Here is a 15,449-nt window from a genome sequence, read left to right as displayed (position 1 = left end):
AGCAAGGGGTTGGACTAGATGTCCTGTCTGGCCCCTTCCAACTCTATGATTCTAAATTTGTATGTGTGTAATTTATATACTAAATTCCAAGATTCCACTCTCTTTCTGAACTGCAAGACTCCTACTTGTGCCTCAGATTCCAACCATTTTCAAGAGGAGGCAAAGTGTTTACTGCTGCCCCTTAAGAGAGGTCAGAATCGCTGCCCCCATCTACCTCCCCATCATTTCAGGCCACACCCCACACCGAAACTCACTCTGGATTTTTGGACCATAGGGATCTCGGATGTAGATAGCCGGATCCAGCACTCTGTAAATGACCTGTAGCAAAGGAAGGAAGACGTGTCATAATGCAGGAGAGCCTGGAAATAGTGCATGAAATCAATAATCAGCTCAGGGCACAGCAAAACCAGTGTGGTGTAGCGGTTGGACTACGAATTGGGAGACCCAGGTTCAAAACCCCACTCTGCCATGGAAGCTCACTGGGTGGTGACCTTGGGCCAATCACACACTATCAGCCTAACCTACCTCACAGGGTTGATGTGAGAATAAAATGGAGGAGAGGAGAATGGTGTAAGCCGCTTTGGGTCCCCATCGGGGAGAAAAGCGGGGTATAAATTACACACATGCATATATAAAAATAAAATCAGCACTCCTTGGTCTAAACCTCCATCTTAAGGAGAAGGCAGCCCCAAAAGGTATAAACCAACATGGGTGCTGCTAAATTCTGAGGCCACACTAGGGTGGCCAACCTCCAGGTAGTGGCTGGAATCTCCCACTATTACAACTGATCTTCCGATGACAGAGATTAGTTTACCCGGAGAAAATGGCTGCTTTGGAAGGTGGACTCTGTGGCGTTATACCCCATTGAAGTCCCTTTTCTCCCCAAGACCCGCCCTCCTCAGGCTCCACCCCCAAAATCTCCAGGTATTTCCCAACCTGGAGCTGGCAACCCTAGGCCACACCCATCCCCCCCAAACACACACACGTGGTTATTCATACTCCTTCTGACTGTCCTGCCTTGCACTGACCTCTCCCTCAGTGGAGGGCTCGATGTCTGAGTATCGCGACTCACAGATGACATCATCCACCCGACGCAAGGATCCATGGGAGACATGAGGGAAGGATGCAGCGCAATCGTAGGCGAAATAACGGTACACTTGCCAGGTGCGGCCAAAATCTGCTGAGCGCTCTACCAGCATGGCTGCCGGACGGAAGGTCTGTGGGGGATGAGAAGTAAAGAGCACTGCGTATGCCCAGGTTGTTCACCTAGTTGGCCAGGTTGGGACAGAGCTGCCAACAGCCCAGTCACACCTGTAAGCATGCATGGGTGAACCAGACCTTAGGTTTCCATAGTATGGGGTACATACTCTCACTGGGTTGGATCCATAGCCCCCATCCCATATGACTTTTGTCCATGAAGGTCCCAACACAGCATTTTCTGGCGGTCAAAGAGGACCCTTTATTCCTTTTTCACCAGCTGCTTTTTTTTAAAAGACTCACCAGTCTACTGCTATACCACGAAACAATATGTGCACCATGTTGTCTGAGTTCCCAGCTTTCATTTTACCAAAGAAAGGTCTTTAGTCCTTTCCCTTGTGGAAATATAAGGGGAAAGGTGTATCTCCCCAAAAGAAAAGACTAAAGACTTACTTAAAAAACAACAACAGTACTCTAGTGCCATTGAGTGGTCCAGGGCAGGGTGCCATCACCGGGTGAGACGAAAGGGGGGGAAACCTGCAATGTGAAAGCCCCGTTGCCTCTGTGCTTTATCTGCAGCTGCAACAGCACCAGCAACAGAGAAACCCCCCTAGAGCGAATCAAGGATAAGTAATACATAAAGCACAGCAGTCTATGTATTTGCACATAGAATAGAAAAGTTTTGTATTTTTTTAATCTTTCATTAAATTATGACAAATATGCATAATATTGCATAATATTGCATGTGGCACGGAGCAGTGGTTGCACACCAAGTTGAAATAAAAACAAATTAGGGCTACATTATAAAACATTTACTAACATACTCCTGAAAGCATCTCTGGTCTAACAAAAATATTATGTTTCATCATAATACGTTCTTTTTGATTTTTCAGCTGTTGGATATCAGACAATGTTAGAATAAAAATCTTCCTTCCCCAAGCATGTTTCCTAGATTTTTTCATCCGCTATGTCAACAAACAGGGAACAACCACAATATTATGGCAAAGCCACATAAGGATCTTGCATTATTAACTAAGGGCGCTTTGACACACCGTTGCAACAGGCATCAAAACGGGAAGCACAAACAAGTAATTCTTCTTGTGTTCACACTCACTCAGGCCTGAAAGCTTTCGAAGGCTCCTTCCCATCCCCGTTCAGTTGGTCTCTATCTACTAGACCACCAGTGGTTCCCAAAGTGGACAGTACCACCCCCTGGGGGGCGGTGGGATTACCTAGGGGGGCTCTAAGAGGCAAGGGGGCAGCAGGGGGTGCTAGAGGCAGGCCCCTTCAACTGTGATGTTCACTAATTTACAATAGATCAAGCTATGGCACCATGCTGGCAAATTTGGTGGAAACTACCAGAATTTTTTACCAGACTTTGAAGGGCTGGTACTACTGGATCAAGTTCATCAGTTTTGTTGAATAAATTTCAACTAAAAGGTTTTAATTTGATTTGGAATAGATGTGCAATTAATTGTTACTGTTTTGAAATTATCTTCGTGAGTCATGCAAACTCCTATTTTGAATAATGCTTTTTGTAGGATAGAGTAGGGGGCGCTGGGGTTGAGTTTGTGGAACCAAGGGGGCAGTGGCCCGAAGAGTTTGGGAACCACTGTACTAGACATTATTAACCAGTGCAGAAGTGTCTTGCTATCTCTGGCGTAAAATCCCAAGGTGCAAGATTGATTGGGAAGTCAGACCTCTTGAACTGTAGCCCTATAGAATCCGCTGCTCTCTGAGACCTGATCTTGAAGGCCACGTACAGAAACGAGGTGTTCACACCTGCTTTTAAAGTGGTTCTCGCTGCATTATCTTGGGGACACTAGAGGACAGAGGCCTCCATGCGGTATGTGGAGTAGGGTTGCCAATAAAATAAAGGGACAATAGCCGTGGGAAGTCTCAGTCATGCTTTGTCAGTCCACACTAGAAAGACTGGTGTTGCCACTGGGTTTTAAGTTTTTCTCTCTTTTTTTTAATGGCAAAAATTGATGGAAAAGCGACACAGAAAACTCTGGAATCCAACAGTCTGGCAATGGCATAGTCTAGATTTTTCATAACAACGAGTGAAGGAATTATGCCTATTCCAAACTAACTGCTCTAATGGAAGCAAATTAGGAAAGCAGGGAGCCCTTTACGGGAGAAGAAGTCTTGTTTGTGGGCTTCCTAGAGGCACCTGGTTGGCCACTGTGTGAACAGACTGCTGGACTTGATGGGCCTTGGTCTGATCCAGCAGGGCCTTTCTTATGTTCTTAAGAAGGCTACCTATTCCTGAATTGGAGGTACCTTGAAAGTCATAATGAGGTGAGTGAAATGGAACTCTGCTTCCAGGTCCAGGCGGATGCTGACCTGCTCCATACCTAGATAAACAGAGAAGCTGGTGTTAGGCCCTGGCAAAACTCCTTTTCACAGAGGCCAGTGATTTTCAGTCTATGCTCGGGCTACGCTTGGACTCAGAGAAATAATCAAGGCTTCTTTAAAGTGAAGATAGTAATGGTATACATGCTTTACACGCTCAGTTGGGAAATATCTGGAGATTTTGGGGGTGGAGGCTGAGGAGGGCAGGGTTTGGAGAGGAGAGGGGCTTTAATGCCATAGAGTCCAATTGCAAAAGCGGCCATTTTTTCCAGGGGAACTGATCTCTGTAGCCTGGAGACCAGTTGTAATTGCGGGAGATCTCCAGCCACCACCGGGAGGCTGGCAACCCTACTCATGGCTGATGACTGTCATCTGCAACTTGCAACCACAGGAGCGTAGAGAAGTATACTCGAGGGAGAAAACTAAGTTCATGCCACAGTCTGTAAGGTCCAACAGCTATGAACAACATCCCGCTTGAACCTATGGTTGCCAACCTCCAGGTGGGGCCTGGAGATCTCCAAGGAATTATAACCCATCTCCAGACTACAGACATCCGTTCCCCTGGAGAAAATGGCTGCTTTGGAGGATGGACTCTATGGCAATATACATGGGAATGTAAAAACAGAACCAAGGGGTGAGAGTGACTCCCAGGAGAATCTTGTGCCAGTGGCATTTATGGAAGAGCCTTAGCAACCCCCATGCCACACTGCTGTCCTGGGATGCAGAGACAGACGGTCCAGCTGTCTTGGACAAGCCTCCCCCAGGACGTCCTTGTGTTCAGCCAGCCCTCCTTCTGTTGTCAGCAGGGCTCCCGTCCCCCCCACCCCCGCCTAGCAAAGGCTCAGGAAAGAAAGGGTATGATTCAACATTTCCTCTGCGTGGGAGAGAAAGGAACAACACGGCACTCTGGGGACACCCTCGGCACGGCTGCTGCCTTGGCTGTGCCAAGTCCCGAGCAGAGGAATACACTCTGCAGACAGCCCGTCCGTGTGCCCAGGGCACGCTGGGTTCGCTCGGTCACAAGTCAAAATTGCCATGTTGAACCCTGCAGGTAGGATCCCCCAGAACACACACACACACAGGCATAAGGTCTGGTGGTGGACAGCTTCGTTTCCTTTCAAAGGGGGGAGTGCAGGCCTGAAAGTTCTGGCCTGGAATGCCACAAACCGTGTACATTCATACTACGGGACACAATTTTATCCCCCCAGAACTTAGATGGTAACTACTGTCTGTGACTTTTGCCCTTTTCCCCAAAGATCCCAGACCCTGTTGGTCATTTGCATCCCTTGTTATCACTGGCAGTCACTATGACTTATAGGTTACTTATGCATGGGAGTTTTAACCTGAGTTTTGTCGCTGGCTGGGCCCACACTTTCCTGTTGGGAATCTATGCACCAGCAGACTCCAAGCTCACATCAAGTCCCGCCCCTTTAAATGTGCTTTTTAATTGGCTTACTTGTAGTGCTTACCGTGAGAGAAAATCCCCCCCCAACCCAATTGCTACATTAAAAAGCATTTTAAGAACAACAACAACAAAAGAAGCAATCTGAAAGCGGGGGAGAAATCCAAGCCTTGGTTTTTGAAAAGATTTTATTCTGCTCAGAGAGCTCCGAGGAAGCAGGAAGTATTTGAATCCCCGCCTCTGGACATGCTGCTTTGTTCCCTGCACTTTGCCTTCTGCATGGGGATTTCACCAGGGCTTTGCTCAGGGAAGATGGAAGAGTCAGGTCAACAGAAGAGTGGGAAAACCCAGACATTGCGAGGGCTGGGCACGAGGTCATCTCTAATGGACGGAAAACTCATGCATAACTCCAAGGAACAACCGAGACAGACCAGGGACGAACGTGAATGAAAGTTGGTTCTCGTAGGTTATCCGGGCTGTGTAACCGTGGTCTTGGTATTTTCTTTCCTGACGTTTCGCCAGCAGCTGTGGCCGGCATCTTCAGAGGAGTACTTACAAGACAATGGTTAGCACATTACCTTTGTTACTTTTTGCAGGACAATGATTCAGCTCAAACCCAACCCCTTTCTGACTATATATTACTCTTCCTACACACTTGACACTGAGAGACACTGTCCTTCAGTGTTACTCCTCTGAAGATGCCGGCCACAGCTGCTGGCGAAACGTCAGGAAAGAAAATACCAAGACCACGGTTACACAGCCCGGATAACCTACGAGAACCAATGAACTCTGACCGTGAAAGCCTTCGACAATATTGTGAATGAAAGTATCCATACATAAATGAGCATAGTGAGTCTGGGGATCAAACCTTAATTGGCTAACCGAGCAATCCTATGCAGAGTTAACTGGAAATCCGAGCTTAGAGTGGAGCAGATCTGCAAAGGATTGCACTGTTGTAAATCCTGCTATGACTGTGGGTGCCCAAGTGTAAAAAGACTGTTGGTTACAGATGCTCCCTGATGACTGTTGGATCTGGGACAGGATGCACAGCAGCTAAGGCAGTCAGAGCGGTTCCTCGGTGGAACAGGCTTCCTCGGGAGGTAGTGTGCTCTCCTTCTTCGGAGGTTTTTAAGCAGAGGCTAGATGGCCATCTAACAGCAATGCTGATTCGGTGAACTTAGGCAGATCGTGAGAGGGAGGGCAGGAAGGGAAGAGTCAGTGCCTGGCTCTCGTGGCCCTTTCTTACATGCCCAGGGTAGAAGCGATTGCTACGTTGGGGTCAGGAAGCAATTTTCTTCCAGGCCAGACTGGCCAGGGATCCTGGAGGATTTTTTTTTTTTTGCCATCTTCTGGGCATGGAGTAGGGGTTACTGAGAATGTGGGGAGGGAATTTCCTGCATTGTGCAGGGGGTTGGACTAGATGACTCTGGAGGACCCTTCCAACTCTAATATTCTAAGCCCCAACGCAGTTCTCCCTGGTGTACAGCACCTAGTGTGCAGTTAAGCACTAGTTAAATAGCAGGGGTGAAGTTAAATAGCAGGGGTGAAAAAACGCTCCTCGTTCTTACCGTTCTCTGCCTGCCACCAGGCCTTCTTGCGGCGGGGCGCAAAGGTGGTGATGACATTCTCGATGCGATGGCTGTTCGGGTTGGTCAAGGGATCGTAGGACCGACGGGAGTCACACACAAAGCACTTTTTCTCATCCTATAAGACAGACAGTCACTCATGCGCAGGGCTGAAGATCCCACTGGTTTTTAAAACACCTCTAATTTTCAGTCCTTCAGGCTGCTGATCTAAGAGCATGAATGTGCAGCGCTGGTATGATCTCAAAAGCTGAGTAATGACGATGGTGACTGGGAATTTCAGTTTCGGGCACCGCTGTGCATGTTTTTGCTTTCCATAGTCCCTTGCTTCTCCCACCCCCCACCCCATGGCTAATACTAAGAATTTATATGGTGCTTTCTAGCATTCAAAGCACTTCATATAAAGGCCAAAAAAGAGAAATAATTAATAGAAACTTGTTCATCCTCTTCTAAAAACATAAAATTCATATCTGCAGGATGCTGAATTCTGTGACTAGCATTTTTTCGGCATAAATTCACACAGGCCCGCATACAAAACGTATCTCACTGTTGTTCCCCTCTTCTTCTAAAGATCTGACGGTAGTATACATGAGGTTGAATCCAAAAGAAAGGATGAGTACCTTTAATTATGCATCTGACCTTGAAAAAAGCCTATGCTGGGGATCATGGGACCTGCATGAACAAAAGCCATGGGGGCTGGGGGCTGTAGGAAGGTGGAGGATTTGGGTAGGATTGAGCGAAAAAAATGGCTGGATCTAACTCATGCCCCTCCCCCAATTTAACCTCACAACAACCCCATCAAGTAGCGGGTAGGTTGAAAGGGAAAGTGACACTGAGTCAACATTTCAACCTGGGTCTCTTAAGTCCTAGTCCAGCTCTAACCACTAGACCGCACTGGCTCATGTGTCTGAAGATACCAATGAATGCAACAGTCAAGAAGAATCCAGCCCTAGTCAAGGACTGGCACAGCCACCAGGAATCTCCAGTGTAACAGTGAACACAGTGGGTTTCCATTTCACCAAATGCCATTCTGTTCTGTTACCCTATATATACCAAGCCCACTCACACATTAACACACAAAGCTGTGGGAGGCAAATAGGGTTGCCAGATCCCTCTTCGCCACCAGTGAGAGGTTTTTGGGGTGGAGCCTGAGGAGGGTGGGGTTTGGGGAGGGACTTCAATGCCATATAGTCCAATTGCCAAAGCGGCCATTTTCTCCAGGTGAACTGATCTCTATCGGCTGGAGGTCAGTTGTAATAGCAGGAGATCTCCAGCTAGTACCTAGAGGTTAGCAACCCTAGAGGCAAACGATTCATCGATCATGGTCAGTTTTACCTGCTCTGACTGGCAGCTGCTCTCCTGGGTATCAGGCAGCCCTCTTTCCCATCACCTACTAGTAAACTGGTGATGCCAGGGATGGAGTGTGGGATCTTCAACATGCAAAGCAGATGCTTGGACACTGAGCCCACTATAGCCCTTCCCCAATCTCCCACCCATTCCACTCCACTCACCGCACCCTCCAAGGGCTTGCCCAAGCAGGAATGCAGTCTGAGACCTGGGTGCCCTTTCTCATTTTAATGGAGCCAAGTCCTTCCCTGGCACAAACTCCTCACCAAAACCCACCACGTCTCCCCCTCCCTGTGCACCAGGGCACTTACCTGCAGGTGGCTAACAATGCAGTAGGGCTGGGGACGCCGTAGCCCACAAGTGGAGGTGGTGGAGAGGCGGTCAGCCCGGCCGACCAGCAGATCCCCTGTGGCTGGGTAGCAGCTGCCTTGAGAGCAGCCATGGGGATGTTCTGGTTCTTGGCACAGAGCTCCCCCCAGCACTGTAGAGACAGGGAACAGTCAAGAGAGAGGACAAATCAGGGCTCAGTAGGGTAGCCAGGTCCCTCTTGGCAACCGGCGGGAGGTTTTAGGGGCAGAGCCTGAGGAAGGCGTGGTTTGGGGAAGGGAGGGACTTCAATGCCATAGAGTCCAATTGCCAAAGCGGCCATTTTCTCCAGGTGAACTGATCTCTATCGGCTGGAGATCAGTTGTAATAGCAGGAGATCTCCAGCTAGTACCTGGAGGTTGGCAACCCTAGCGCTCGGCCTAGACTGTGGGCAATGAATGTGAATAAGGTACCCCAAAGGTAAGGAATCAGCATGAACTCATGGGCTAATTTTGATACAAGTGATTTTGTGAATAATATATTTAATACAAACACAAAATTTATATAAACAACTTGTACGTAGCTAGGCTCTACATAAGTGTGCTGAACATGCCAAATAAACACCTTTCATGCTTCTTTCCCTTGCAGCTGGGATTCCTTCCCGCAGATCCCCCCCCCCCCATATACTCTTCCACCTGCTTCTGCTGCTCAGACAAGGGTGGGGCTGGATGGGAGCAGCGTCTCAGCTAGCCTCCTCTGTCCTCAGCCCCCCTCCCCATGGGGTCTGGGAGCGGAAACGGCAGCCGTGCCAGAAATAACCCAGTCGGGGATTGGCTCTGGTGTTTGGCCAGCCTGGCCCCCTGCCAGGGATTGTGGGGGATGGAGGTTGAGTCTGTATGGCTGGGCTTTAGCAGATGCCTCCATGGGGTGCCTGATGGTGGGGAGGGTGGGGGGAGTGATGGCACAGCACCAAAGCTGGGATCATAGCTGTAGCACGTTCAGGTCCCTCGGGCTGCCCGGGACTCTCCCTTCCTCGGCGTGGCAAGAGATTAGGCGTTGGGGGATGGAGCAGTGAGTGAAGGAAACTTCAAGGGTCTCTCCTCTCCTCTTCTAGGCGCATTCCCAGCAGCCAGGAATCCTACAGCTGCTTGATTGGAGGTGGGGCAGGTATGGGATCCTTCTGGTCCCCCCACCCTTTTTTGCTTTGCTGGCTGCTCCAGGCGCCGTGCCAGCTCTCTCAGCCTCAAATCCCCTGGAGCCAGAGCTTCAAAGAAAGCCAGGGACAAAGATGATTAGGGAACTGGTGGGGGTGCAGAACCAAAACTGGGTGGGGGGGAAATAGACCAACAAAAGGCGATCCAGCTCCCAAAGTGAAAAGGGGAGGGAACGGAGGTAAAAATCACCATGCTCAAAATCCGGCCTTCGGGTTGGGGTGGGTGGGGTAAAAAAAGCAACGAAATAAATTAAATAAATCAGAGTGCGCGCTGGTTTACTTTGGATTAAACACACTGGGATCACAGCCACCTTCTCGATTCATATTCACAGACGCATCTTTAGGACCCTGACTCCATCCATAAGGGTGCGCTGAAAGGGTAGCAAAACCTACCTTTTAAATATTCTTTAGCCATCCTGTAGTAAAGTACAGCAGGGTGGCTTATTTATGTTTTTATTTATTTTTCAAATTTCTAGTTCGCCTTCCCCGCCCAAGACCATATTCAGGGCGGGTAACACCAATTAAATCAACATAGTATACATATAGATATTAATAAAACATTTAAAGCCATAAAAGTTTTGCATCACATTTTTCTCCAATTGGCAAAACCATGGATGGCGCACGAAATTAATACCATGCCTGCTGAGATATAACAGGCAGGCAGGAACCCCTCTAAAGCATGAAATACACATGCATGGAGTGTATCGAGGGGTTACGAGTCCCTACTGAATGGTCCTGAGAAACAGACTTAATATAGAACCCCCGAAGTCGGGCAAAAATGGACTTTCCCCACTCTTACAATGCATATTTAAGCCTGATGAAGTGTAGGTTAAGCAAATTAGAAACCAGGGACGCCTCGTGATGGCAATCTAGAATTAAACTGTATGGATTCTATATATAGGACTCCCTCAACCTTGAGAGCCGAGAGGTAGGGACATCCAAACCAGCTTCCTTCTTTCAGAATGCAAGATCTTGGTAAACGCCATCCTCACATATGCCTGAATATAGGGCAGGGGGATGGTCGGTTGCTGTAAATAGCAACCTGCCACACCACAGATTGAGGACACGTACAATTGTCATCGTATCTGACAAAGGGAGTTTTGACTCTTGAAAGCTTATACCCTGAAAATCTTGTTGGTCTTCTAAGATGCTACTTGGATCCGAATCTAGCTGCCTGTTGCAGACCAACATGGCTACCCTCCGAAACTGCAAGCTGGTTACCCTTCAACATCCTTTAGTCCCTGTGGCAAACTTGCAAATCTGATTATTCACACACACACACACACACACACATTTCATCTGCATTTGTGGGTGAACTGTGCTTCTAATCTGCATTCGTGATAGCAAGTACACACACCCAAAAAAATAGTTATTTGGGATTAATTGACTGGCATTTGTTTATTTAGAGTGTCTCTATCAAAGGACCCCAAGATGGTTTATATGCAAAGTCCAAATATAAAATACTTCCTTAAAATATTAACGAAAGTAACTGCATAAAGCAAGCTCAGGGGTAACGGCATGACCCTGTGAATTCAGCATACATAAGTGCACACGGTTAGCACCCTGGTGAAAGTCAGGTGTTGCTCCAAACGGACCAATTAACTCCTTTGGCATTTATAACTCACTCCTCAACAGGAGGCACCCCAGGTACAATGCTGTAGGGTGCATCACCCGGGACCACCTCACTAAATTCTGTGAGGCCATTTATGCATGGGAGGTTTTGCCTTAGATTTGCGCTCTCTAGATGCCCATTTTCCCCATCCGAATTCTCAAAGCTCTGCATGGGGGGTTATTTTTGAGTTCTGAGAATTCGGATGGGGGAAATGTGCATCTAGAGAGAGGCAAATCCAAGGCAAAACCTCCCCCATGTGTAATTGGCCTGTGAGTTTTTCTGAGTTAATGCGCATAGAATCGGGATGCTGTATGAAACAACTGGGAAAGTAGGCCGCCACCCAACAGGTTGAAAACCAGCCGAAGCAGATCTCCCCTTGTATCTCAAGCCTGCTGTTTAGCCTTACCACGCACCTGTTTAAAGCACCAACAACTCTACGGCTGTTACCGCACTAGGTATTCCCAGCGATGAATTAAGAGTTTGAAAACGTTATAAAAAATACTGTTTGCACTTTGTTTGGCCCCTTTAGCTGTGAAGACGTCTTCCAACCATTTTTTAGCCGTAGTATCCAAAAACCCTTTTAAAGTGATGTTTTTTATAACATTTCCAAACTCTTGATGCATCGCTGGGAACACCTAGTGCGGTAACAGCCTGCCTCTAGTAAACTGGTAATACTTCCTACCACCATTAGGAATGCCATTAGGAATCAGAGGGCCTGGGAACCTCAACTCCTGGAGGAAAAGGTAACCTTTTTGGAAGAATGAGAGGATCCCATCCATTCCCTCATAGCTCTTCATCCACACCCCACACACCCCACAAGCCAAGCCACAGCTGTTTGGAGAGATGCCCCCATGTTTGTCAGGTTAAAAGTGGTCTCTCGGGGTGCGGGCGCCTACAACCCTTCGCTCCAGGGATGGCAGGGCTCGCTGCAGGAGAAGGCAGGCAAGTGGTGGGGAGGGGTCCCTATCTGGCGCCTGACATAGTAAGGTTGCCCCCCGCCAACAAATTCAGCGGTGCGCCAACCAGTGGCGGACTGGGTCTAAAAATATTGGTTGCCAGGACCCACAACTATAAGGCTATCATTTAATTTTTATAGGAAATAAATAAAATTTTCAAAAAAGACAGAAGAGGGGGGAAAAGGCACAGTTACCATTTTAGTTGCATACAGCGATCGCCTTGGAACTTCGATTATGTTTCCAAGCTCCTAAAAGGTCGTGAACATTTTTAGCACATTGTCATCTGTTTAAGGGGGCCCCCTTCATCAGGGGCCACGGGGCAAGCTGGCACCCTGGCCAGTCTGCCAGTGGGCAGTGCCAACCCAGCCGCTCCATCTTCGGCGCTGCATCCGCCCGCCTTGGCACTGGGCATCGCGGAGCCTTTTGACAGGCAGGTGTCAGCGCCCCGCTTCCTTCCACCCCAACCCCAAGCGAAGGCTCACCTGCCAGCAGCAAGCCCCACACTTCCATCGGGGCAGCTCGGATCTGGGGCTCAGGAGCCTCCTGTTGATCGGAACTGATGAAAGGACAAGGGCTGGGCCAGCTGGGCCCGGTGGGGAGGGACCGGGGGGGGGGGGAGGACCTCGCCGCTCCCCTCGCAACTCCCTCCTTTCCCGGCCAAGCCGAGCTTCCCCAGTCTCCGGCGGCCGCGGGGGCTTCGAGGGCTCCCAAAAAGAAACTCGCAAACACACCGCTCGGGATGATCCCAAAGCTAAACTTAGTTGGAAAAAGTTTGCAACCGAGGCCGAAGGAAAGCGCGGGCCGGATTCCGGCCGGGATCTGGTGCGCAATGAAGCTGTCGCCCTACCCGGGCTGGGTGTACAGACAGGGGGTTGGCTGCGTGGCTGGTTTTTAGTCATTATTACGAGGCGATCAAACTGTACTTGTGGGGCGGGGGGGCCTTTCACGATCAGAAACTGGATTTAAAAAAGACACACACATTTTCATGCATATTTTTTTTACAAGCATTAATTACATTTTGATTCCCCACCCCTGCTCTAGGCAAAGGGGCAAATTGCAACGGGCACAGTGCAGTCATAAGAACATAAGAAAGGCTATGCCTTATGGGGTGGAGATCGGTTGTAATAGCAGGAGATGTCCAGCTATTACCTGGTGGATCAGCACAGAGATATCAGTACAAAGTGGACACAGTGTAATTGTGTTTAAACATATAATAAAACTAAGTGCAGTGATACATACAGGAAACACATACAACTATATGTACAAATATACAATTCTTTTTCTGATTGTGTTTAAACATATAATAAAACTAAGTGCAGTGATACATACAGGAAACACATACAACTATATGTACAAATATACAATTCTTTTTCTGATGCAGTCTCTATGCAAAGAGTTCTTGCGTAATTGTAGTTGTAGAAAAATTATTTAAAAAGTCCATAAGGTACTTCTATAAATATGCACATCTTCATAGGAAAACAGTAGATGGGGGACGGCCGTTTCAAAAATATTTCTTCAGCCCCAATTTAATTCAATCTTACAAAGTATATCATATATCTTATACTCAGCTGGTTCCCGTAGGATACTCCCAAGTGTAGTAGTGAAGCATTAATTACATTTTGATTTCCCCCCGCTGCTCTAGGCAAAGGGGCAAATTGCAACGGGCACAATGCAGCCATAAGAATATAAGAAAGGCTATGCTTTATGGGCTGGAGATCGGTTGTAATAGCAGGAGATGTCCAGCTATTACCTGGTGGATCAGCACAGAGATATCAGTACAAAGTGGACACAGTGTAATTGTGTTTAAACATATAATAAAACTAAGTGCAGTGATACATACAGGAAACACATACAACTATATGTACAAATATACAATTCTTTTTCTGATGCAGTCTCTAGGCATACAACTATATGTACAAATATACAATTCTTTTTCTGATGCAGTCTCTAGGCAAAGAGGTTTTCTTGCGTAATTGTAGTTGTAGAAAAATTCTTTTAAAAGTCCATAAGGTACTTCTATAAATATTCACATCTTCATAGGAAAACAGTAGATGGGGGACGGCCGTTTCAAACATATTTCCTCAGCCCCAATTTAATTCAATCTTACAAAGTATATCATATATCTTATACTCAGTTAGCTGGTTCCCGTAGGATACTTCTGAGTGTAGTAGCTAAGCATTAATTACATTTTGATTTCCCCCCGCTGCTCTAGGCAAAGGGGCAAATTGCAGCGGGCACAATGCAGCCATAAGAACATAAGAAAGGCTATGCTTTATGGGCTGGAGATCAGTTGTAATAGCAGGAGATGTCCAGCTATTACCTGGTGGATGGCAACCCTAGTGGTCGACCAGGTGCCTCTAGGAAGCCCACAAACAAGACGACTGCAGCAGCATTATCCTGCCTGTGTTCCAAAGCACTTCATATAATGGGCATGCTCATTTGAGCCTTGAGAGAATAGGTATGCATCATGACTAGTATCCATTTTGACTAGTAGCCATGAATATCCCTCCTCCATGAACATCTCCACTCCCCTCTTAAAGCCTTCCAAGTTGGCAGCCATCACCACATCCTGGGGCAGGGAGTTCCGCAATTTAACTAGGCTCAAGGTCACCCAGCAAGCTTCTGTGGCAGAGCAGGGATTCAAACCTGGGTTAAACCCTTTTCAACTCATTTCATTTCGTTTTTGAAGAGAGTAATCCTATGCAGAGTTACTCCAGTGGGTTTAAACTGGAGTAAGTGTGGAGGATTGCACCATTAAGTGCATGCTTCAGTTTTCTATTAAAATCAGTAGCGCCTCGAAATACTTACCCTTTGACTGGATTGTACCCAATATATTCCTCTCATTTTATTCTCATACCAACAGCCGGGCAAGGTATGTTAGGCTGAGCAATAGTGACTTGCCTGAAGCCAGCCAGGAAGCTTCATGGTCGAGAAGGGATTTTTGTTTGTTTTTTGAACTGGACTGTAAACATAGGTACAGCTTTATTGGTACAGTATAATGCTGCACCTGTTGGATTTTTGCCTGGTCTACTACTATAAAAGACATAAATGCCTTTTGCTAGCTTAGGTCGGTTTGCCAGCTGTGGCTGTTCCTGCAAGAAGTCAGTCATCACACATCCTGGTTAGACTACTGCCACACAATCTACGCGGGGCTTCCCTTGAAGACAGTTCCGCTCCAACTAGCTCAGCGCCCAGCTGCTACAGCGTACATGATATCAATTATTTTATAGCTACATTGCTTTCAGCACTAATTCAAAGTGCTTGCTTAGACCTTTAATGTCCTAAACTGTTTGCGTCTACACTACAGTACATAAAGGAATGGCTCCTTCCCTATCAACCATCCTGAGTCCCTTGATCAATGAATGGGGCTCTTCTATAAGAACATACTTTGAGGCAAGATCAGCAGGGCGTTGTGTCTGCTGCCTCTAAGAAATGAGATTCGTACTGTCTCTTTGGGCCTTCTGTTTTAAAAAAAATA

General features: G+C 47.5%; 1 protein-coding gene across 1 annotated transcript in view; it reads right to left on the bottom strand.

Annotated features, from left to right (window-relative positions):
• Window positions 1-12,481, bottom strand: part of LAMB2 (laminin subunit beta 2) — a 59,585-nt gene extending 47,104 nt beyond the window's left edge. The window contains exons 1-6 of the mRNA XM_056846628.1: window positions 12,454-12,481; window positions 8,196-8,365; window positions 6,523-6,658; window positions 3,481-3,554; window positions 1,029-1,217; window positions 255-318 (exon numbers count right to left, since the gene is read on the bottom strand). Coding sequence (XP_056702606.1) covers window positions 255-318; window positions 1,029-1,217; window positions 3,481-3,554; window positions 6,523-6,658; window positions 8,196-8,365; window positions 12,454-12,481 — 661 coding nt within the window. The remainder of the gene's footprint in view (window positions 1-254; window positions 319-1,028; window positions 1,218-3,480; window positions 3,555-6,522; window positions 6,659-8,195; window positions 8,366-12,453) is intronic.
• Between the last annotated feature and the right edge of the window lie 2,968 nt (window positions 12,482-15,449).

The sequence above is a fragment of the Euleptes europaea genome, chromosome 1, assembly GCF_029931775.1.
Source record: "Euleptes europaea isolate rEulEur1 chromosome 1, rEulEur1.hap1, whole genome shotgun sequence".
Taxonomy (NCBI): Eukaryota; Metazoa; Chordata; class Lepidosauria; order Squamata; family Sphaerodactylidae; genus Euleptes; species Euleptes europaea.
Note: the sequence above shows the minus strand (reverse complement) of the source record. Positions and strands in the feature narration are given on the sequence as shown.